The 26,051-nt window shown below is 35.5% G+C and overlaps 1 protein-coding gene across 1 annotated transcript in view; it reads left to right on the plus strand.

Moving 5' to 3' along the window:
• LOC148950502 (ADP-dependent glucokinase) overlaps positions 1-26,051 on the plus strand; it is a 79,477-nt gene that overhangs the window by 35,052 nt on the left and 18,374 nt on the right. The window contains exons 5-6 of the mRNA XM_089092438.1: positions 1,096-1,259; positions 18,880-19,158. Coding sequence (XP_088948564.1) covers positions 1,096-1,259; positions 18,880-19,158 — 443 coding nt within the window. The remainder of the gene's footprint in view (positions 1-1,095; positions 1,260-18,879; positions 19,159-26,051) is intronic.

Raw genomic sequence — 26,051 nt, forward strand, 5'->3', positions numbered from 1 at the left:
AATTGTGCATTTATAAACTCAATGCTATGCCCATTAATTTTATACATTAGAAAACCATAATTTTCGTCAATGTTGTTATTATTAAAGGTAGGCCATTCAAGATATTATTTTATATTCATTATGACACAACTGTTACCGAATATCGTGCTAGTTTTTACAGTTTGTGTTGGGGTGTCATAATATAAAACGCACTACTACTGATAAATCATCTTAGCACCAAGCCACCTGTGGCTAATATAGCTGCGCACACTTTTCCTGTACCCCAATATCCAAAGTGTCACCCTTTATTTATTCCTGTGAACTTTCTTTTGCGTTTAAATCGTTTTGTATGTCCTCTTCCCACTCAGTTTGAAGACGTACTGCCTTTTGGTCAACCCTAGATGGACTGCCAAAAAGCACAATTCTTTTCTACTTTCATCCGTAAAATAGGACCTTAACCTTAACCTAAAACATCTTAACCTATATTTCCTTGTAGCCACAGAAAGTATAATCGAACGATGCTTTATGTAAAGCTTATTTTTTTATATGCATCAAACAAGCGGTCACTGAAAATTACCATTAGGTAGTTTTTTAAACTCCTCTGCTAAACATCTAACAAATTCAAAACCTGAACTTTTCGATGTGCCTACATGTAAGAGCCATGCTTGACCAATGGCACTACCATGACCTTTAGTATCCTAATCATAATTCGAAATCTTATCTTCTTAAAGTTTCATTTTCTTGTAGAATGAAAAGACTCCTGTGCCCTGACAGTTCTACTTCTTAAACTGCAGCCTTACTAAGTTCTAAGACTTGTTCTTACTAAGTTTGATGCTTAAGTTCTTAAGTACTTAAGTTTAAAGACTCATTAAAAGGTATGTATATTAGATACATAAGTACCCCAGTTTCAACAATGAGTAAGAAACTTCTTAAAGGATCAACAGTGTCCCTTAATAATGCATGGATTTATGGTAGCCAGAACTTTAGATACAGATCACAATAAAATCTCTCTCCCCCTCCCTTGTCTCTCACTCTTGCTTTCTTTCTCCTTTGATTTTCTGTTTTGTTTTTACATATATTTGTAAAATTTGTAAATTGATTATGTTTGCATTTCAGCATTTAGAGAGCAGAGACTATTGAAAGTTCAAGAATTGATACGATCTCAGAAAAAAACCACATACGTTCATTTTGAAATGGCGTCGTATGTTGACGAGTCCCTTATGAGGCAGCTGAATGGGCTTATCTTTCCTTACGTGGATTCAATGGGAATGAATGAGCAGGTAAGATAATAATGCCATAGACTGAAATTATAAGTAATCCTTACCCCTATGCCATTATTTTAGAAAAGCATATTCCTTGTAACGTAAAGACAAATTAGGCTGGGTATAAGAGGTTGGAGCTGTTTTGGTTGGTTTGGTGAGATGATTTCTGGTATCCACTCCGTCATAAGTTTCTTTCTCCCTGTCCCTATTCTCGACAGGAATATCCTTGCTTGCGTGGCCTCATAGTAGCATCAGGGCGGACCTTTCACTAGTTTTCCTAACCAAAACTGTGACAGCTAACAGCACTGAAGGGTTACCTTGAGGAGTTTGTTCCCCGAGAATCTCTGCTCACGATGAGTGGATCCTCCCACTCATCGTGGGAGGATCTTCTATAGAAGGACAACTGCGGCAGATCTATATCTGCAGACAACGGTCTTTGTAAAGGGCTGCCTCGACCCTATTGGGGTACCCGCAAGATTGGGGACCTTGTGGTGAACTTTAATAGAAGAGCATCGCTAAGTCTTGAAAACCATGTTGTGACCAAGGCGGGCCCTGGATTGCACAAAGCATTCAACTGTAGTTCCCATGGACTTCTTGTTGTCCCGTTGTAAGCCGGCTTTAGTGCTTGGTGTTGACCTAAGAAGAAGTGTTAGTCCCTGTTCTGCACTGGTTCTGGAACCATAGCTTTTACTGAGTCTAAAATAATTTTAATGATTTAAAAAATTTAAAAATTTTAGCAAAAACTTCAACAAACGCAACAATGTTCAAAAATAACTATCGTATTTTTGACTGACGAATTCAGACGCTTTGAACTGGACTTATTAGGAGTTCCATAAACTTATATCCCAGGGGAGGGAAACATGAAATTAGGTAATATGAAATTTATTTACTCATGCAGTAAGGATGGGGCGCATAGACAGGGAGTAGGGTTCAGATACAGGGAGTAGAGTAGATAGTAGAGTAGGGCTCAGATACAGGGAGTAGTGGGGAATAAAGAAGCTGCTAAGTCTTATTTAGGTTGGGAAGGTATTAATAATAGAATGCTAGTCGCTTCTTATATGACTAAAAAGTGCAGAGTATCAGTCAGAATAGTATATGCACCTGTAGAAACGACTGACGAAGATAGTAGTGACTCAGCTGAAATTTACTTACAGCTACAGGAACAAATAGAGAAGGTCTAGGATAGAAATATGACGTTTTTATTAGATTTTAACTCCCAGGTCAGCAGAAATAGCGATGGATAGTATCCTAGCCTAGGTAAATTTGGTGTAGGAAAAGAAAACAGTTATGGCTACAGACAGCTGCAATTTTGAAGATATAACAATCTAGTTATAACCAATACAGTATTTGGTCACAAAATGGTCCATATGTTGACATAGTATTCAAATGATGGTAAGACAGCTAACCTCATTGATTTTGTTGTTGTAAACCGAAGACTGGCAGGATAAATACAAGATACTAGGGTAATTAGGAGTACTGTTAATGATGTTAAAAGTAAAGATCCCCATCTAGTAGTGTCTAGAGTTAATTTGAAGCTGAAATTTAGGAAGGATAACTGCCGTTGGAAGGATAACTATGACGTTGGTAGACTCCAGGATTAGAATTTTCCGGGAACAGTTGAATGTAAACAGGGGAATGTAAACTGTAGAGTTTAAAATTTGACAATGTAGAAGATAGAAGGAATAATTTTAGGAAAATAGTTTGTGAAGTCGCTGATGGTGCCTTAGGGAAGAAAGTTAGGAACGCCGCTAAGAATATTAGTGAAAATACTTCATGTTTAATAGAGAGGAGGAGGGGCTATTGCAAGAATTATTAGAGTGATAGGTCATATCAAAATCAGAGGAATGTAAAGAAAGTGGAGGAGGCATTGCAATATGAGCTAAGGAGCTGTGAAATGGAGACCATGGATGAAATTGACGAAGATCTGGAAGATGCAGCCAGACGACATAATAGGTTTTTTTTTCTATTACTCCGCAGTTTCATTATCTATGTTCCCTTGTGGGTTATAAATAAATGAATAAAAATAAATAGAAAAAAATTGTACTGACATAATTGGGTGTAATTAATAAATTGAGTGGGAGTAGCCAATCTGGACTTGTCCCAGTTAAAGATAGGAACGGGGCCACAATTACTGATAAGGAAACAGTTAAAGAGAGATAGGTAGAACATTTTGAGAATGTACAAAACTCGGGATAGAGTTACAGTAAAAGATATAGAAAATGATGAAAAAATTTGTGACACTTCGGATGTGAAGGAAGATTTATTTTGTGAGGAAGAATTAGTAACATAACTAAAAGGATTCAAAAGTAATAAGGCCCCAGATGCTGAGAGTGGGGTAAATGATTTTCTTAAATATGGTGGTTGTGAGGTTAATTACCGAAGATTATGAATATGATTTTTGAAGAAGGGGAAGTATCTAGAAGTATCTATTGACCTTATGAAACCCCTAATGAAACCACTGCATAAGAAAGGTGATACGAATGGGTGTGGTAATCATAGAGTTATTAACCTGGTTTCTGTTGGTAGCAAATTACTTAGTGCGATGATACTTTTTAGACTTAGAGGTGCAGTAGATAAAGTTTTAAGAGAAAAACAGTATGGTTTTAGGAAGGGTAGAGGATGTGTCGACCAACGTTTCACTCAAAGAGTAATAATTTTGAAGTGCCTGAGCCATCATTCACCTTTAGTGCTCAGTTTTATAGATTATGAGCAAGCGTTTGATTCAGTTGATAGAAGACCTTTAGCTAGGGTTTTATCCTTGTATGGTATGCCAGATAAATACATTAAAGTGATCAGTGCAGTGTATTAGAATAACATTGCTGCAGTTTAAGTAGGAAATAGGGTTAGTAGCTGGTTTAGTATTAAATCAGAAGTTAAACAGGGTTGCGTTCTTTTTTGATGGACTGTGCCTTAAGGAGGACAGCAAAGGCAATGGGAGAGCACAAAATCAAATGGGGAAGTAAAACTCTCTCAGAATTAGATTATGCTGATGAATTTAGCATCCTAGATGAAAGTGTTATCAAAATGAGTGACCTTTTAGAGGTTTTACAAAATCAGTTTGCAAGAATAGGTTTGAAAATTAATGTTAAGAAGATTAAGTCGCTAAAGCTAGGAATAAGTGAAGATGAACAGAAGATACTGGGTAGATTGATCAGCTGGGCAACTTAACTTACCTTGGTAGTATTATTAGTAAAGATGTACCGGGAGTAAAACACGATATACTTGAAATACCAAAACAAAGTTCCTTCTTTAATTCGGACTCCTATAATTAAGCTAAATCTAGTTTCAAAAATGAAAAAGTCCTTAATCAGCAAAGACAAGAAACTGCAGTCTTTGGATTTCGCTAAGACAGTGAGCAATAAGAAAAGTGCTACGCACAATATTTTTAAGGACGTTTAAACGATAAGAACAGTGTGAACGCCCAAATCATCAAAAATATTTAAGACGTATTATTGGACGAGGGTTCGCGTCCTTGGGGCCCGTGAGCCAATGGCAGACAGTCCCTAGAGCGCAGGACGAAAGAACTGCGTTTGGGAGTGGGGTAAATGTATTTTTTAATTTTAATGTTAAGTTGGATCTAAAAGAGTTCGTTCCGCAAATGATCTCGGTCATCATTTATTGTCTTTGATGTGACCCACTGCTGTACAACTAAGCATGTAAGTTGAATAAATCTATTGTCTTTTCATAAGTGTTCGTTTCTCTTGTATGTCTGAGTCTAGTCCGATAATAGGTAACTAGTTCGCCAGTTTCCAAGGTGAATGCTCCCAAAGGAATCTGATCTCCAAGTGGCGCTATAGGAGAAATCTCGATCGCTACGAGCAAATCTTTACGATTACCTCGAACATTTCTTAAATGGTACAAATGGCGCGTATCGGACATTGGAGGAAAACTGCGAACTAGTTAGGCTGTTTAAACTTTGTAATTCAAATTTAATTTTTGGAAAGATACATAAATATAATAAATTTTATTTGGCATATAACCGCTTGGCTACTATTGTAAACCCTTTATATATCATTGTTTATATTTGCATACCCCAAAATTGTTTATTTAAATTTTAATATAATTTTATTAAACCGCAAAAAAAAAAAAACAAGTAAAAATTGAGATTATAAAATAATTAATATTATTGCAAAATTTATTAGCAAAAAAAATATAAATTTCAAAAAATATACCGGAAAAAAATTGTCAAACAGATATTTACGAATTTAATATACAATTGACCCAGTTTGTACAATTAACAAAAACAGACGTAGGAGCGTTAAAAGACATGCTCCTATTACGATTAAGAGGCCAGGCCTTAACCTTTCTAAAACAGGTCGAGCATACCATAGGAAGTAACGCCAACTTGCCAATAAATACGGTTGATGACTTGTTAAAAGCATTCAAAGAGAGATTTATAGAAAGCAGTTCAATAAATAAATTAAAACATGGAGTAGTGAACTTTGATTTTTCACAAAATATAAGGGAATATCTGGATAATATACGCATTTCTGTAGACGCACAATACGGAAGTGGTTCTGGGCAACTGTATGAAAAAGTCATACTAAATACCTTTTTGCAAGGGCTACCCCCAAAACTATATCGAGTAGTAATATCCAAGAATATTCAGACATTGGACCTTGCAGTCCAAGAAGTAGAACGACTAATTGAAGTTGATAAAATGGTTGCAAATCATAGTAATGCAAAAATAAACCACCTAGGCGACTCAAACGCAAACCTAATCTTCAAGGGCGATCAGACATCCCCCAATTTCTTTTCAAGGTATAACTCCCCAGTAACACAAATAAACAAAACGCCAGAACCCGCTAGGCAGAAAACAGTACGTTTTCAGCCCAGTAACCCTACAATAATAAGGTACTATAACTGTAATCATGTCGGCCACATAGCAAGAGAGTGCCACTACGTCACCAATCCCATACCAAGAAATGCTGTCGGTAACACGCAAAATTACGGTAACCATTTGTTCAGAAGAACAAATTTTTGCACCGGTCGTGCAATAGGCTATAGTAAGGGGGGAATGCGCCAATCAGTACCTTATAATACGTACCACCCAAATTTGTAGAACCCTGTCCCCAACAGGCAAATTAGTTACCGGTTTGAAAACCCAAATACTCGCCAATGTCAATATAATGCGAGACTGCAATATAGAAATAATGAAAATTTGCCGATGAAAAATGAAAATTTTACAAGCCAACGGCACTGGCAGTCAACGCCAGCAAATGGCACTGACACGAGACATCCACGCTACCATAATAATACATGGCAAAGACAGGCAGACGTAAGTCATTTAAATATACCTACGGAGCCTAATACGTCTAAACACCTGTTACAGTCACGGACAAATGAAATAAATCCTCAGGGACACGCTTAAGGCCACTCATAAACATAATTTGGACCCCGGGGGTGCCTGGGATATTTAGTAGGTCCAAAACAATACTAGTACCTTCTTGTAGTGACCTTATTAACAAGTTACCTATATTTAATGATTTTTGTGTAGAAAACGTTTACTTTACGGCCTTAGTTGACAGTGGAGCTACTGTAAATATCATAAACTCTTGCGTATTCAATACGTTGCCTCTGCACATTAGGCGACAAAAGAACCCTAATAATCCCAATTTAACAAGTGTTACAGGCCATAAATTAAATGCAAAAGGGTCAATTTGTCTAAACTTAAGAAGAGACAACAGAATATTCATGACAAATTTCATCATATGCTATAATCTCCCATATGAAGCTATTATAGGGGCAAATTTTCTAAGGTATAATAGAATACTATTAGACGTAGCCAACGAGGCGTTGGTACACCCAGCTAAGGTGGAGGAAAATATTTCTACCTTAAGAAATCGTAACAGAAGTTACGAAGATAACATAACAGTAAACAAAATTTCTAATGGTATTATGTCGAAGTACTTTGAAACCCATGTCTCGCAAAGGCAGGGCATAATTGGAAATTTGTTCAATTATCCTGAAAGATATCGCAGAAATGAAGTAAATTTAAATAATAACAGTATTGAATCTGCGAAAATAAAAATAGGAGATATGCGACAGTACAGATCAAATGAAATTAAGAAAATAGCTGAATTATGAAAAAACATAGTAAAACCCAACGTGACGCCACAAGATACCGCAATGGCGCAGCATAGCGCCAGCATGAATCTAATAAACAATAAAAATGAAGAAAAATATTACGGATTTGCGACAAGGAAAACAAAAATCCCTCCCAAAACGATGCAAAAAATCCAAATATCACAAACGATCGAGCCAATAATTAGCAAATCATAAATATGGTTTGCGACACCTTCTGAGAGACCCGACAATCTGCTATGCGAGTACCAGATTATATATTATGACAACGGGGAAGGTTTTATTTGGGTAACCAATAACCATGAAAACGATACAATTACAATTAAAAAGGGGACTTGTTTAGTCCAAATCGAGGTTTTAACGGAAAATGATTTAAATACATGGGAAAATTCAAAAAGAAACCTCGTTAGCGGTATTAAAACTTAAAATAACGAATACCCATTGACTAAATCGCAATTTTTAAACAAATTTAAAATGTATAATATTTCGTATATGTAACTTAATAAAAAATTATGCTAATTATTATGTAATTTTAAGGTTGTTTTTTCTGCATCTTAAATTTACATCGGTACTATCCCATTTTACCAGAATTAAATTTTAACGACTGGTAATCCCGTAGCAAAACAGCCATATCGCGTGCCATATAAGCACAAAGAGTGGTTAAAAAATAAAATCCATGAATTATAAAGGAACGAGATTATACGCCCAAGTATAAGTCCGTATAGTGCACCAGTGATCCTAGTACCAAAAAAGAATGGAGATCTTAGGCTCGTTGTAGATTATAGGGCTCTCAACAAACCAGCAGTTAGCGATAAATTTCCTCTACCAGGAATAGACAAAATTCTGGACTCAATTTCAAGCAAAAACTAAATTTTTACTTCTTTGGACCTTAACCAATGCTACCACCAAGAGAAAATAGCCGAAAAGGATGTCCATAAAACTGCATTTTCAGCATCCGAATATGGATCTTATGAATACTTGAGGGCACCATTTGGGCTTAAAACAAGTTCAAGCTCGTTATGTAGACCCCCCGTGCACCTGTTAAGATTATTAAAGATCATAATTCATTTTGTTGATGATATTATATGCTTGGGGGAAAACACTGAGCAGCTCTTAGCACCACTAGCTGAGGTGTTCGAGAAGTTCAGGAAAGGCACTTTAAAATGCCGGCCTGAGAAAATAAATTTATTTCAATCCAAAATTAAATTTTTAGGAGTAATAGTAACCCAGGGAGAGATATCCCCAGACCCTGATAAAATAAAATGTGTTGAAAACCTCAAGCCCCCCAGAACTATGAAAGAATTAAGGGGAATTTTAGGACTTACTGGCTATTTTAGAAAATTTGTACGCAATTATTCCCAAATTGCGAAACCCCTCACGGAATTAACGAAAGGAAACTCCCATAATGTTACCTGGTCCCAGGAAGCTCAAACTTCCCTAGACCAACTCAAAAAGGCGCTCACTTCTGAACCAATTTTGTCACTCCCTGATTTCGAAAACAGACAATTCATCGTTACCACTGATGCTAGCTCAAAGGGCATAGGCGCTATCCTTTCGCAAACAATCCCAGTAGAAAACCCTAACCCTCTACAGGGAACACCTAAACAAATAGAAAAAGTTATATGCTATTCAAGTAAAACTTTATCAAAGGGCGAAAGTAGTTATTCCGCCACAAACTTAGAACTATTATCTATTATCTACCACTTGGACAAATTTAGGCATTATTTAATTGGTAGAAAATTTATATTACGTTCAGACCATAAAAGCTTGCAGTACCTGCGCACATTTAAAAACCCCACGGGCATTCTAGCTAGATGGATCATGAAGATCCAAGACCTATATTATGAATTTGAACATTTAAAGGGAAAACAAAACGCAGCTTGCGACTTTTTGAGTAGATATCCAGAAAATGACCCGTCGGAAACTGAAAAAAATGAAGTTAATGCTATCAATGCTAAAATCAAACATGGATGTAAGAAAAACAAAGTCAAAGACGCAGTAAAAGAAAATAAGATTAACTATTGTCCCCTGTCTTTGGAGAATATAAAAAGAAAGCAAAAAAAAAGACGAAATGTGCGTAGCACTAATTGATTATTTTGTGAATTATGAGGCGTTACCGGATAAATTCAAAATTATTAGAAAAGAGACAGATAATTTTTACTACGACCTTGATGAAGAAATACTGTGTAGGATTGTGACTGCTGAGACAAATAGAAACCAAACCTCGATAATACCTGTATTACCACAAAGCTTGATAGGGCCTGCATTTGAATATTTTCATTCGGACACAGGTGGACATTTAGGAGTTATGAAAGCGTTACATAAGTTAAAACAATACTTTTATGTACCATCGACAATGAATAAACTTAAAGACTTTGTAGGTACATGTGACGAATGTAACTTGAGAAAAATCCTCCAAGCGTATCCACATCCCCCCCTGGGAAGGGTACCAGTAGCACAATACACCTTCGAGCTTATCTCATTTGACCTGTACGAGACAAGTGGAGGCTTACCTGTTTCCAGAAGAGGCCATACGTGTATTCTTTCGGTTGTAGATCATTTTTCCGGATTTACTTTTGCAAAAGCATTAAAAAATCAAGGTGCTTATGCCACAAGTAAGGCATTAGCAAAATTATTTTTACAATTTGGCGTTCCTAATAAAATTTTGAGCGACAACGGGAGCACTTTTGTTGCAAAAGTAACAAAAGATTTAATGATTTCCCTTAATATATAGAAAATGGTGACAGCGCCGTACCATCCACCAGCCAAGGGAAAAATAGAAAACATACATAAAATATTTTCTAACGTTCTAAGTATTTATACGAAGGACAATAGTAGCGACTGGAATAAATTCTCACCTTATTTAACCAACTTAATCAACACTGATTATTCCTAAGAACCAAAATAAAATCATTTTTTTTTAATTTTTGTTCTATATTTTATAAGCCCGTATTATGATTTTATTTATTCTCGGCTATTTTAACACCACTCATAAGATTATAAACAAGAATTCATTAATAGGATGAGGAAAACTTATAAGACAGTTAGGCAAGAATTGGAAAAATGTAAAATAAACCAAGAGCTAAGAAACCAACACAAAATTAAGGGGGGTATAGATTTCAATGTAGGAGACTTCGTTTACCTAAAGAACGAGGCAAAAACTGAAGGAAAAAAAACTTTCCAACAAATATTCTGGGCCGTACAGAATAGTCAAAAAGTACGATAATGAATATACCTTTAAAATGGAGAACCCCGATAGTGGACAAACTTACAAAGCGCATGTTAGCCGAATAAAAACAGCCAAATTTCCAGAGAGATGGGTATCCCATCCCTCTTCAACGGATTCGTCAGATTCGGAACATGAGCCTCCTTGGTCAAGATTGTCAGAGCTAAACCACATCAATTACAAAAACTATTAGATTGAATATTAAAGTGATTTAAAACTCATCTAAGACTTCGTATAATTGGAAAATCTAGTTAGTAAATATAAAAAATCACGGACAAAAGAATTAATACGAAAGAAACAAAAAACCCCAAATTATTCATAGGCACTCGCAGGAGATGTAGATTATACACTATCCCCAAAAACTCAATTTTTTACCGCTAGAATCTCGACCCCATGTCCCCCCCAAAGATTTCCAGACGATATGGTTTCCCCTACAACACCAATAGAAAGGCCCCTGTCATTACAGGAGGAATTAAACAGAGCTGTAGAAACCCCAGGTATTACTGTAAAGAAAACTCCTCTCAAAGAGTTAATTAAAACAAGACTGCGATAAGCTATGTATTTAATAAATTTTCACATATAAACGAGTCAAAGTACAGTGCCCGGGACTAAAACTCCAACGGATGACCAGCAAGGTCAATATCATGATATAACTGTGTCTAAGGTCAATCCTAAACACTACTGGACGTGGTCTTCACGGAGGGGATCCCTATTGCAAAGAATGCCCCATCCCCCTGAAGACATGGCCTTCAAACAATGGAGGAACCCCGCTAAAACTATTGATTCCTCCCAAAACTCTCAGGAATCTTTCAAATCCCCCGAGTTGAGAACTCAAAGCGAGAACTTAGAGAATAAACCTTTTACTTCAAGAGGAGAAGAAATTTACGAAGGACGGGCAGGTGACACCTCAAAAAGTGCCACCTCTAAAAGTTCCAATCCAGATTCGTCGGCAACCAGTTCTGAAGAGTCTGAAGTCGAATCAGACCAAATAGTAGCTAAAGAAATAGGGAAATCAAGGCCGACCTCAGAAGCCGCACACGTTAAAAAAACTAACTTAAAAGGCAAATTTTTTTTTAAAAAAAAATAAAAAAATTTTCACATTATTTCGATAGACACCCCGAAAAAGAAAAAACCGAAAGAACCCGCGTATAAAAGCACGACACAGTCAGGTAAAACCGTTAAAAAACCTGACAGATGGAAATATCCCTAATTAATGTAAAGACAAATTTCAAAGATATGAATTTAACACCATAATAAATTCAAAAGTGTGCAAGTAAAGTTAACCAAGTCAATATTAATGGAAAAAAAAATAAATAAATAAAATAAAATGATACGAAGAATGTCAAACCGTTGACGATCACCGAGAATAACCACCTTTATGACGCGAGTGGTGGACCGAGAACGACAAATCCTATCGGACAAAGTTTTGTGGGAAGCCCGGGTAGGACCCCAAGGCCCATCAGTGTTTTTTGTAATTTTTTTTTGTGTAAACGACCGCAGGAAGGGATATTTTTCAGTCCTTCAAGTGTAAGAAATTAGTATTTTTATGCCAGTCAGGAACAGTCAATACAATACTTAACGGTTTAATATAAACTTCTGTGAGCTATTTAATTTTTCTTTTTTTGAATCAGAATGCTTTGAAATATAAACAGAGAGTTTACTTTCTTATAGCTCCGAGGCAAAAAAAAAAAAAGAGAGAAAAGCTTTTTAATTTCATTATATTATATCTATGACGTATGCTGTCCTACAGCTGTGTTAAACATTACTTTCAAAGAGAAACAAAGGCATTTATGTCTTCAGCTCCTTGGCGAAAAAAAAATTTAATTTCATTAGTTTATATCTATGACGTATACAATAACAGAGAGATCACTGTTCTATAGTTCGGTGACAAAAATGTTCCTTAATTTCATTGGTTTATCTATGACATATCTTGTGCTCTAATTTCTGTGACATATTCTCGCAAGTCAGTCACGTTATATCTTACCTTTGATAACTCTGGTCCCCTAATATTTTCTATTAAAAATCGACCCATGTCCTAACCAAGATGGATATTATCAAAAAAAAAAAACTACCAGTACAGAAGCGTCTAATTATATGAAATATTTTATATTAGTGCAGATTATAATTATTTTAGGCCTACACATTGCTCATCCATGTGTTTCTTACTCGAGTAATATGTGTGCTAATAGACAACTATTGGTAACTATAACCAAACAACCTATTGGTACGTTTATTTATAGAAATTCACAACTGATGTGATATTATATCTCAAATATAGTATGGAAAATTATTAAACCATTTAATCATTTAAGATATATGGATTGGAACTCTGTGAATGTCCGATGGTGACTGAGTATAACCCAGAAGGACTTCCCTATTAATGTGAAGGTGTTTCTCGCTTAACGGATTCTAATAAGACTTTAATATAATATTTATTCATTTAGTTCTGAAGGATTTGCTCAAACAATAGCCTTCTAAAAACATATTGATGTCAGTTCTTCATTATGCTTATATTCTTTGCCAAGCATTAACTGAAATCTACGGAGGCAAGCTTTGAAATCCTGCATCTAATGACCTTATTGGAAAAGCGAATATGAGGCACTAATGTTGACTTGCAATTACGGAAAAATCCTGAGACTAAGAACCTCTGCATTTCAGCCGTTAAACCCGGAGCCACATGAGAACGTCTAAGCCAAGAAAAAGGGAAGACATCAGAAAGCTAGTGGGTATAGAGGTCTCCACTAGTCCTTGTTATGTCTTATTCCCTCATTGTAGTATCGTTTGCGTAAAACCGTGTGGTTATGACGCTGCAACATGCGTTTCTTATACAGCACGGACTTGCGTGAACAATGCAGGCATGAAAAATATTGTAAAAGTAGACCTCAAACTTAATAATGTAGGGTAAATTATGTTTATTTAATATCGATATTTTCGTTATCAAAACAAATTTGAAGAAATTTCTGTTTTAGATTTCCATTGTGAGTGCTAATATTAGTGTATTTATTTAATTCTGTCTCATAGCTAAGAAATTATAACCCAATTAATTCGTGAATTATTGTATGTGTATTTACTTAAAAGAACATGTGATTCTGCCGCGTTGTTTTTATTACAGGAAAGTAAATGGACACTTTGGTCATTGAGTATTACAATAAGCTGCCCAGTACAGATACGACCCAGTAACATCTATTTTATCATATCTCAACCAACGAAGAGTACTCACCATAACTCCAGGCAAGTTTCATCCCAACTTTGTCTACGAAAACAACAGTGACCTTCGATCGTCGTGTCTTCGACTATGAACCATATTATGTATCAGGTAACACTATATTTGAACCTCAGTATCAAGTGCTTTAACGAACTATATAATCGCATAAACGCTGAGAAACCCATCGGCCAGTACAAGATATAAATACGTAGATATCGCTGTTGATAGTCACTATGGACCCCAGAATAATTTGACAGTATAGTGATGATATTTGAAGCTAAACGATATTTAACGATATTCGAAGTTGAAAGATACTTAAAGACATTCGAAGATATTTGAAACTGAAGTTAAAGACAATTTGAAGTTTAATTCTGAGAACCCCATCGATCAGTACAAGATAAACGATATTTGAAGTCAAATGATATTTAAAGATGTTTGAAGTTTAATTTAAAGACAATATATTAAAAGAGTCACCATAATATGACGACAACCCGTTTCAAAAGGCACAAATGAACAATTTTACGCAAGAATACATTCTCTATGAGCCTCAAAAAAAAAAAAAAATGATATGCTGAGAAGAAAAACACCAACACCTATAGTGGGAAGAATCATTTCCCAGTTGACTATTAGAACGATATTTAACGGTCATTTCCCAGTTGACTATTAGGGAAAACTTACCGTGTAAAGACAACTAGACTCGAACTGTTCCATGAAGAAACCATAACGTAAGTGCTTCGAAATTTTTGCCAGGACAAAAGGAGTGAATGACAGTAATTTACAACAGAAGGGTGTAGTACACTAAGGACACGAAAGGTGATGAATAGATGTGAAGTTACATGTGTTACTTCCTAACAGCTTTGACAATCCAAAAATCCCAATAGTGAAAGTGTTTTAATGTCATCTGTGAATATGTTGAACCAAATATTGTATGTTATAAATAATTTATGTATGTACCACAAGTAGAATTAGGTGTAATATTATTATGTTATTCATTTAAAGTTGTGTAGATAGTATGTAGTACGTCATATAGACAGCAAAAAAAAAAGAGAACTAATGTAAAAGTAGAATAGTCCCAACCTTAGTGGAAAAGTAAAAGTAATCAGCGTTAGATATAGAAAAAAAAAAATCTTTAGTATAGTAGCTAACCTAGAACCAAAAATAATCTTAGTCCGGTAGATGAATTTTAGATAGGGATGTAGAATAAAATAAAAAAAATAATTGAAAAATGTTAAAAACTCCTGATAGGCAGTAACTAATGACGGGGCGTCATTATTTCATGGGAAGGGTGATATGTACCGGGAGTAAAACACGATATACCTGAAATACCAAAATAAAGTTCCTTCTTTAATTCGGACTCCTATAATTAAGCTAAATCTAGTTTCAAAAAGGAAAAAGTCCTTAATCAGCAAAGACAAGAAACTGCAGTCTTGGGATTTCGCTAAGACAGTGAGCAATAAGAAAAGTGCTACGCACAATATTTTTAAGGACGTTTAAACGATAAGAACAGTGTGAACGCCTAAATCATCAAAAATATTTAAGACGTATTATTGGGCGAGGGTTCGCGTCCTTGGGGCCCGTGAGCCAATGGCAGGCAGTCCCTAGAGCGCAGGACGAAAGAACTGCGTTTGGGAGTGGGGTAAATGTGTTTTTTAATTTTAATGTTAAGTTGGATCTAAAAGAGTTCGTTCCGCAAATAATCTCGGTCACCATTCATTGTCTTTGATGTGACCCATTGCTGTACAACTAAGCATGTAAGTTTAATAAATCCATTGTCTTTTCATAAGTGTTAGTTTCTCTTGTATGTCTGAGTCTAGTCCGATAATAGGTAACTAGTTCGCCAGTCTCCAAGGTAAATGCTCCCAAAGGAATCTGATCTCCAAGTGGCGCTATAGGAGAAATCTCTATCGCCACGAGCAAATCTTTTCTATTACCGCAAATAATTCTTCAATGGTACAAAGACAGTGGGTGCAGTGAATATCTTAAAAGTAGAATAGCTAAGGCCAAGGGTGTTTTTTCCATAGTTGATAAACAGTTTGGAAGAATAAAAAGATAAGTCTGCGAACCAGGATTAGAATATTGGAAGCTAGAGTGATGACAGTAGTCAAGTATGGCTGTGAAGCGTGAGCGCTCCGAAAAAAAGAGGAAGATTTGCTAGATGTTTCCCAGAAAAATTGCCTACGGATTCTTTTGGGTACCCCACTGACTGACCGTATCTCAAACAGTAGGCTGTACGAAAAGTGTGATTCAATCTTGCTTTCTAGTACTATAATTTGAGAAACGTTGGGATGGCTAGGGCGCGCTCTGTGGATGAAGGATAACATATTGCCAAAGATTGTCTTTTTCGACCCACCGTCTAGGGCTAAACGAAAAGCAGGCCGCTCTTGGTTGAGATGGGCGGATGCCGTAAGGAAAGATTTAATTGAAATTGAAACTTCCTTGGAGGGTGTAAAGAGGGAAGCTTTGAATAGTTTGGAATGAAGGAGGTGCGTGCGTAGCTGCGTTGGCATCAGGCGGCTTGGTTCTTTAGTGAGCTATTAGTAGTAGCATTAGTAAAGATAAATTCGGATTTAAAACTTATGTTTTACGTTAGATGGTCTGAAAGTCTGATCACTAAAAGCGTTATTTGCATCTCGATGTGGAGGTATGCGAGGTTAGGAACATATATACAATAACACATTCCAACTTTTAGTATTTGAAATTTTAACAAAATAAAATAGTATAAACAAAATTAAATTTTAGTTTTTTGGTGAATGGGTATGGAATATCTGGAAATGTTTACCATCTTACCACTTGCCAAAAGGATTAAAGAGCCTTTAAGCATGCTAACTTCATTCCATTTAAGGGGGGATGCTGTAGCATTGTAAGAAGTTATTTCTAAGCATCCCTTTGTCAATAAAGTAATAAGGAAAGATGGAAAGATTTATCGAAAAAGTAAAACTCTAGATATTGTGAATTCTGTTGCACATCTCCTTTGGGATTTGATCTGTTTTAGAATGTTAGTTTTAGCTATGTCAGTTTAGTCAGTTTTAGATGGGAGCTCCTTACGACCACCGAGGTCATCATGGCCAATGAAAAGTCACTGAATTAGTAAGGTTCACTTGCGAATTGCCTCTTGCTGTATGCTTGTTCATTCGAATTTTTTCTATATTGTGCATACGTTAGGCTTCAAAATCGCAACTTCATAAAGCTTTTCTTCATTTTTTTTTAGTGGAAAAGTTACAGAAAACTGCTTCTAATTCCAAATACTGGAAACTTTGCAAACTATTTCGTGGTTTTCTAAAATTTTCTCTAAATTAAAATATAATTTGTCTACAATCAGGACTAAATATCTATTGTAGATCAAGTTATTCATCGCAATAGCTTTTTTACTGTTCTTCTGTTTTTTCTTCTTTTTCTCAAAAAGCCATTGTACTGTGTCACTATACCAGTCGTTTGTATAAGTTCAAGAACGAAAAATAAATTGAGTTGAATAGAAGGAGTAGAATAACATTTCAGCCTCTTACATCGATATGTTTCTTATGTATTTTGATTTATGGCACTACAAGCTGTAAAGTATATCCACCGTCTAAGCAAGCTCAAGAATAAAAATGGATCGAGTTTAAATTAGCCAAATAAACAGAAGAAGAGTAATTTGTCAATGCATCAATTAACAACTTGTCAATGCATCAATTGACTAAATAGTATTACTGAAAAGCCCGCCTGCTGTTAAATAGAAGAAGAAGAAGACTTGCCTTGTAAAAGTTAAATTTGTCAGATCATTTAAATTACTTGGAAAATCGATTAAAGTGCTTTGAGTTAATAGATAAGCTCCCGAGATAAGTAAATATTGTTTCTGTGTGAGTCAAGAGTTTTTGTTTTATTTTTTTATCTAACTAGTGTGAACTCGGGCCTATTTTTATTTACATGTCAAAAAAGATGAGAAAACTGTTCAGAGTAACATGGGCAGGTTTACTTGAAACTGTTGCGATACGATTTTAAATCTTCTATTTGCGTGGTTTTTGCGAAACAAGGCTCTGCAAACAGAACTGATAGTTCTGCCCAGAACTGGATTCAGAGTTGTAAATAAATGAGGAATTGGAATTCCCACTGAGGGTTAATTAGAACTGCGTTGGACAATTTCTCCCTAGCTAATGTAAATATTTTAGTCTTATTGTAGTTTTTATGAATTTTCCAATTCTTCAAAAACCTTTTCCCAAGGGTGGGGGGAGGGGAGGCCTTTGGCATCTTCAGATTAAAATCATCACTAATTGCTACAACACAAATTCGTACGTATTGCTAATATTACCAATTACCGAAATTAATATTTACTTGTAGGAGCTCCTTAATCTGAACAATATCCTGCAAACCGGGAAAGTAATTGTCGTTTCTGACTCCGATCCTCGTAAATATTGCTAATATTACCAATTACCGAAATTTATATTTACTTATAGGAGCTCCCTAATTTGATCAGTTTTCTGCGAACCGGAAAGAAGTGTCGTTTCTGATTCCAATCCTCGTACATATTGCTAATATTACCAATTACGGAAATTAATATTTATTTGTAGGAGCTCCCTAATTTGATCAGTATTCTGCGAACCGGGAAAGTAAGTGTCGTTTCTGGATCCAATCCTCGTACATATTGCTAATATTACCAATTAACGAAATTAATATTTACTTATAGGAGCTCCCTAATTTGATCAGTATTCTGCGAACCGGGAAAGCAAGTGTCGTTTCTGACTCCAATCCTCGTACATATTGCTAATATTACCAATCACGGAAATTAATATTTACTTGTAGGAGCTCCCTAATCTGATCAGTATCCTGCGAACCGGGAAAGTAAGTGTCGTTTCTGACTCCGATCCTGGTAAATATTGCTAATATTACCAATTACCGAAATTAATATTTACTTGTAGGAGCTCCCTAAATTGATCATATTCTGCGAACCGGGAAAGTAAGTGTCGTTTCTGACTCCAATCCTCGTACATATTGCTAATATTACCAATCAACGAAATTAATATTTACTTGTAGGAGCTCCCTAATTTGATCAGTATTCTGCGAACCGGGAAAGCAAGTGTCGTTTCTGACTCCGATCCTGGTACATATTGCTAATATTACCAATCACGGAAATTAATATTTACTTGTAGGAGCTCCCTAATCTGATCAGTATCCTGCGAACCGGGAAAGTAAGTGTCGTTTCTGATTCCAATCCTCGTGTGGCAACTGTTTTGGACGAAATGAGAGAGCTCTACATTTTGATGAGCCAACTAAAAGCAGAGGACATGAGAGATCTGACCCGGATTCACGTACATACCCTTGCATATCAAGCAATCTTAGTCATTCGTGGATCAAAATGGACAAATTCTGAGGCAGCAGCTGCGAAGGCTTCTTTGATTGCTCATAAATGGGTTTGCGCTGATGATAAGGTAGGCTGATTATCAGACTGAATCAATCTTAAAAACTATTGTTACTTGTAAAAGAGGAAAATTAAATGCCTTTAAGAAGAGTTAAAAACCATTGATATAGAGCAATACTTCACAGCACTAGAAAACTTTAAGCAAGCTTAAATGGATTTTAACTTTGGTCCACCTTAAACAGCTCTCTATGATGTGCTTTTTTTAGGGAAAAAAAAGAAGACACATCAATGTACCCATAAAAAACTGATTTTCCTTTTTTTAAGCCATGGGACTCTAAGTTTATTGTAATGGATTTCGGTTATGGCAGTTCCAACTTTGTTTCAATCTGATGCCATTTTTAGGGGCCTCAGGCTACTTTTCGAAATTTGCATAAATTTTCTTTTTCGAAATAATATTTTAATATTAAGACTAATCGACATAAAAGTTGCCGTTTCTGATTCAGCTAGAAATTGCGATTTTTTTCGCTAACAACTTTTTTTTAAAACATGTTTTAACGTATGGTTACTTTGGGCCGTGGTTCATTCTTACTACATTGCAGCTACGGCCACAACCATGTTAATCATGATTGAATGTTGTTTTTTCTTCTTTTTCCCGGTATGAAATCTTCCGAAAGTAAGCAGGTTATTTTTTTTTTCAAACTCTTTTATTGATTATGAATTAGTTTAGACTAGATGAGTTTGCAGAATATTGGCGAGTTAGAAGAAGATGTCAATAGATACCTATCGTATCCTTTTGGCTAAAGTGGTTCCCTTATCTTTGGACCAATGTAAAGCACAAGTTAAAAAAGAGATGAAAAAAAAACACAACTAATATTATTATTTAAATCTCTGTGATTAATTTTATAATTTTTCTGGCTAAAGATAATGTTATGTATTATTTTTCTTTTTTACAGATAACTTTGAGTTTCCTCTCTTATTAGTTCTTAATTTTGCGCTTCCTCTCTGTATTGTCTCTCTTTTCTTGATTTCTGTTTTCTTTAATTTTCTCTCTTTGCAGTGGTTCTTAAATGTTTTTAGATTGTCAAACGTTACATTTGTGTGTGCTATTTTTGCTTTGATAAATTTTAGAAATTTCAATTCATCTGATTAATGCAAAAATCGTGTAATTGTTGTCATTAGTCCAATCCTCGAAATGATAAAGCAGTGTAAGTGCTGAAAACCTGAACAATGTATAATAAACGTGCCAGCCTTTTTTGTTTTTCTTTAGAATATTGTCCTTTCAGTCAAACCTCACAATTTGATTTAAATGTTGTCGAACAACAGAAGCATAAACAAGATTCTCTGGACTTTTCTATAAATTACTTTCATTTTGACTAGTATTTCTTAGATAGGTATAGAAAATTTACAATATGGCTGCTTTGTGCTCATAATCAAATTTTACCTAGGGCCCCCCCCCCTCTGTTTCACCAGTCTTAACTATTATTGCTCTCTCCAGAGATATTTTAACAACGCCAATAATGTTGGTGGCTGTTGGTCTGATTTGACTCTTTCTAAATAATCTACTTTTTACATGCACTTTTGTCTTCAAAAATTACATTTTTCCTGACTTTAAAAGAAAAAAAAATCAGGGCTTTCTTATTGAAAGCCTAAAAATGGCTGAGGATTAGTTCGGTAACTTTGACAAAATCTAAATTCAACTATGATAGATTTGTCTATTTTTTGGTTTTTGTTTCTCTAATCATGTAACCCCCCCCCCCAAGCCAGCGGTAACTGATCTATACCCGCTGTTGCATATTAAAATCTAACACTGGCATTTGAGTTATTCTCCTGTACAAAAACATTGCTTTTTCTTTTTTTTTTTTTTTTTTAGAACATATCAAGATGACAAAAATACGGTCGTGGGTCTCGTGAGTACTCGGATTTTTTTCATTATATGAGTCACTAATAACTAAGTTTTATTATATTAACTTGTAAAGTAAATTTAAAGACAGCGTAACATTAGCTTTGTAAATTATACCATTAAGAATAATTCGAATCATGTTTTTAAAAAGTACACAGAAATTGAAGTTCATTTTAACAGCTGTTTTTGGCCAAAGACTTAATTCATAAAGAACTGATGTGATTAGGTCTATTCTTATCTAATCATAGCGCTGATATGGTGCTAGGTGCCTGTACTAATCTTTGTGGAAGCCTCTGTAATTTCACCTTATTTCCACTGCAAAAACTACACCCAGCATGATTTTACTTAGTATCGGTAAAATTCTCTTCTTTGTCCTTTGGATGAAGTGTTTGGGTGAAAAGTAGACAAGCCCTCCTCTAAACTGGTGCCAAAATTGAATTGGAACACCACTACTTTTAGACTTTTAAGTAAGAAAACGTTACATGTCAAAGAGCGTTCGTTGAGATTAATGCCACATATTTATTGTATGTTTAATTCATTATGAATCAAACTTATTTTTAAATCGAGGAACAGTAATAAAAAAAATATATTCAATTTTGGTAATAATTTTCTTACCTTGGTTGACGCCAAAATCAAACTGGAATCGTTTTGTTTGACATGACCTTTAACGAAAATTAGCTAATGCGTTCACCACTAGGCTTTCGTCAAAATAAAATGATGTAAAATAATGTTGAAATAAAAAAAATTCTTTGCTCTTTAATTAAACCTGAAATTACTCGGACTTTATTATTTAAAATGTTGCAGAATTCTCAAAAGGTCAATGAAATAGTGTTGACTTAAGAAATACCAACGTGCCCAATATAGTATTATAATTCGTTTTTTATAGTATTATATAAATAGTATTATATAGTATTATATAATATTATATAATATAGTATTATAATTCGTTTTTTCCTCCGCCTCATCACATATGACGGATGGTAATAGGAATTTAAACTTTGGAGAGGGTTCATTCAACTATAGGGTAAACTGATACCTGATGTGGCCCTGGACATCCCCGTAGTCTTAGCGAATAGAAGTCGTAAGATAACCATTTTAGTCAAAACAATGGAAAAATTCTCATAATGTGCCTCTGAGGTTGATATGGTACACGTTGTCTGAGAGGCAAGAGCCCAAAATGATGAGAAGTCTGTTTCAAACCGAGCCTTTATAGAAACATTTTAATTGAGATCTGAACTAGATACATCTTCCTATTGACATGCAAGGATTTTCAATCTTTATGATTGAGGCACCCAAAGTGAGGCTCTATCTTGCTGAATCTCTGACCCTCGTAGGTTAATAATGCACACATTTCGTCTCTGAACCCGTTCGGACAGCCATACAAATGCTCCTCCATCTCTGACCTCATTTGGCCAACGATGTGTACGCTTCCATTGGGACCTCTTTATCAGGCGTGCGTACGCCCTGTCTTCGATCCCATTTTATCAACAGTTCAAATGCTGTGTTTCCAACCTCCATTGGTCAGGATCACAGCGTCATTGTCCCAAACCAAAATAAACTAAGTGAGTATTTTATTGATGGTGATTGATTTACATGATGAATGCATGATAGATGAGGGTCCAATTTTTTTTTTTTTTTTTTTTCAATGACTGCGCAACGGACTAATATTACAGTTATAAAATATTTGACAAATATTGTTGGTTTTCTACCAAGGCTGGAATTTCAGTTTTTCTGAGGGTTTTCATAACAAATCTGAGTATAAAATTCTAAAATCAAACAAATCATAACTTCTATATATATTCCATAAATGGTGTCCGGCTTATTCTCCTCTAGAAAATACCCCTCCCCCGAGGACAATTCTCCCCTGAAAGTTCCTTACCAGGGAAAATTCGACCCAGAAAATTGGCCATCTGTAAAATTCCCCCCTGCACATAATCCCCCCCCCCCTCGGAAAAGTTTCCCACATGTAAAGTTGAGCAACCATGGAAAAATGCAACAAATAAGAAAAATGACGAAAAGAAGGAATTTTCCTGCTATATTACGAAATACAGGCAGAATATATGGTGTAGATTATCCTAAAGTGTTTATTTTTTTTCTTATAGTTAATTTTTCGTATTTTTGAGGTTGATTTATCATAGCAGGGTACGATAAAGATTAAAGAAAGTAATTTGGAAACATCAAATTTATGGCGACTATGGAAGAAGTGCCATATGACATTTAAGAATAATTAAAAATTTTTAGAGTGTTAATGTCACTGAGAGTAAAAGAGGTGGGAATAAAAAAAAAACAAAAAAAAACAAAAAAAAAAACAGGAAAAAAAAAAAGAACAATCCAAACTTCATTATTTTGTTATTTGTTTTTTGTTGCTGGCTGTTTTTATATTTGTTTGTTATATACTTCCCGTGGACTTGGTCTGGCACCGACATCCATAATACATGATACCAGTCACCCCGTTTACGATAAAGAACCTGTCCACTAGGCGTACATCTGAAGATTTTTTCCGTCTGAAGTAGTTTTTTTTTTTTTTTTTTAATGTTAGTGAGATGGATTCAAACTCCAAATCAGATCCAGCAAATTTAAAATGGACAGAAATTCTTATTTCAAATAAGCAAGCAGAAGTTTAAGTAAATAAAATTTTCAAGAAGTTATCGGACCCTGTTTGGTGTTTTGATTTACCGGTGGAGAGGGGGGGGGGTAATTTCCCTGGTGTTAGTTAACCGCGAACGATAATTATAGGCAGGGGGGTATTTCTATGATGGTTTCAGAATAGAACCTCCATAAATAGGGCTCTCCTAAGATAGTATTTAGGGAAACTCGTTTAAAAATCCGAGTCAAATATTACAATATAGGATTTCAAAATATATTTCACGAACAGATTTATCCACAAAAATTCGTATTTTTGGATTTTTAAAGTGGCTGATTAGAAATTTGACGCTAATATTGCAACATAGAAGTCGAACTCATTACACATTTACTTCACCTTGACTACTATTATGTTTTTACTTTTAATTAACATTAACTGTTAATATCAATAAAATATATTGGCCTTAATGATCTATCAAAATGGGGTTTCACTTTCATCTTCACTTTCACAACGATATGTGCTTGTGCTACTAGTGCACTGTTATTACCAGGGTTGTCACTCAGCAGGTTTTTTTGGTGCCACTTTCGGTGGCAGAATAGTGTCAATTTTGTATAAAAAGTGTCATTTTCAAAAAATTTGCTGCTCGCGACGCTTCGCGTCGCTCGCACTCATATCATCAAGCTTTTCAAATTTAAAATATTCGCCAAGCCGCGTGGGGTCACCCCTGCGTGGTTTCCCGCATCTTTAAATTATCCAACATGAAATGTCGGATCTAATGCCATCTATCAACTATAAAAAAGAAATATTGATTTTACTTAGTCGGTGCTGATTCTCGGCTTTGCGCAGCACTTCCACTCCTATCAACTTTCCAGGCCCCCTCCTAAGAACCCGCTAAAAAACAAATGTTGCTTACTGTATAAAATGGGAATTCGTCCCACAGAGTACTTTCTTTTCTTTTTTTCTGAGCAGTCTTTGTTCATAGCGTGAAAAAGGAACGAAAAAAAGAGGAAAAACCTTCAGCTTTTTTATTTTGAGAAAGCGGAAAAAAGGGACAGCAATACTTGTCAACATTGAGAGTTTTTCATCCAGTTTTTTCCATAAAATGGACATCTGGATCATTACAGTGCATTCAGGTACTTGAAGTTTTTCTTTTCTCCAAAAATGCTGAAGAGAATGCCAAGAGCATAGATTGCAGCTATAGATGACCCTACGATAAACACAACTAATTGTGGTTTGGACACAAACTCCTTCAAATAATCCATTTGGCAAAACTAGTTGAAAAACAACAAGACAGCTATGCCATGTAACCTGTTTCATAAGATCTGTCTAATAAGAAAGTTATATCATCCAATCATCTAATCACAACCTGAATAGTTACCAAATGAAGTACTCGAATTAGAATTCTTCCTATTTTTTGCACGGGTAATGAGCTTCTCGGGGATATTCTATTGTTCAGCGTCTGGCACCTCCCTCTTGACGTGAATAATGTCAGAGATCATGTCAGGGAGAAGTCGATTCCTAAACGGGGCTTTGACCATTTTTAGGGTTGTAAATTGCCGCTCTGCAGAGGCACTACTGTGTGGCAAGCTCATCATTACCCGCATAAACTTTGGCAAGGCAGTGAAAGCTGGATCTCCAGTTCCATCTTCGATTGATCAAAGACAATTCCAAAATTTCTGGACTGAACCTTTAGCAGCATCAAGCTCATCTTTTAAAAAGGGAAGATGTCTCCAGTCCCTGTTCAACAATACTACGTTAATACTCTCTTCAAAGCAAGGGTCGAAATGCCGAAATAAAGCTATGATCGAGGAAACCTGGCCTGACATTGCTGTTTTGCGAGACAACCAGTCTAACATTTTTAAAAGTGGATCTTCCCTGTTAATAGGAGTTTCAATTTCACTGCATAAAGATATGTAGAGTATGAGATAGTTTTTTTTAATGGAAGCGATTCGCCGGTCATCTAATGTCCCTTTTTTAATGCTGTCCAAAACAAACATTTCGAACTGAGCTCCAAAGTAAATTTCTTTTTCCAAGTTCTTAAAGTTCCTAGGGTTTGTGAAGTTAATTGCAAATGGTGATCCCTTAGCAAGAGTTAATCCTTTATCATTGATACAGTTCCGAGTAAGTTCTTTTAATGTTTCCACAACACATTTGATTTGTCGGTAGACTTTAACTTCAGTGATTTGAAATTGTAAGTTAAGCCTGTTGGATGTTGGAAAAACGTGGGCCAAAAAGAAATAATTCAGTTTTACAGATGGGTCTTTCAAATCTCCATACAATTTGGCGGCTTGCGGATCTCTTCCTTCCTGTGCAGGAATAGTGAAAAACAAAATCAAAGCCTCCCACTGCTCCAACAAGCGATCAGCTACTGCCTCAAAAGCGAGCCATCTAGTGGCAGAGGGGTAAAGCAAAGCATGCTCTGCAACATTGCAAAATTCTTGGAATTCCTTGAATTCTCTTAGCCGCTTAGCACTGTTGG

Source organism: Artemia sp. Qi Xiang Cuo, chromosome 7, assembly GCF_049724085.1.
Source record: "Artemia sp. Qi Xiang Cuo chromosome 7, ASM4972408v1, whole genome shotgun sequence".
Lineage (NCBI taxonomy): Eukaryota > Metazoa > Arthropoda > Branchiopoda > Anostraca > Artemiidae > Artemia > Artemia sp. Qi Xiang Cuo.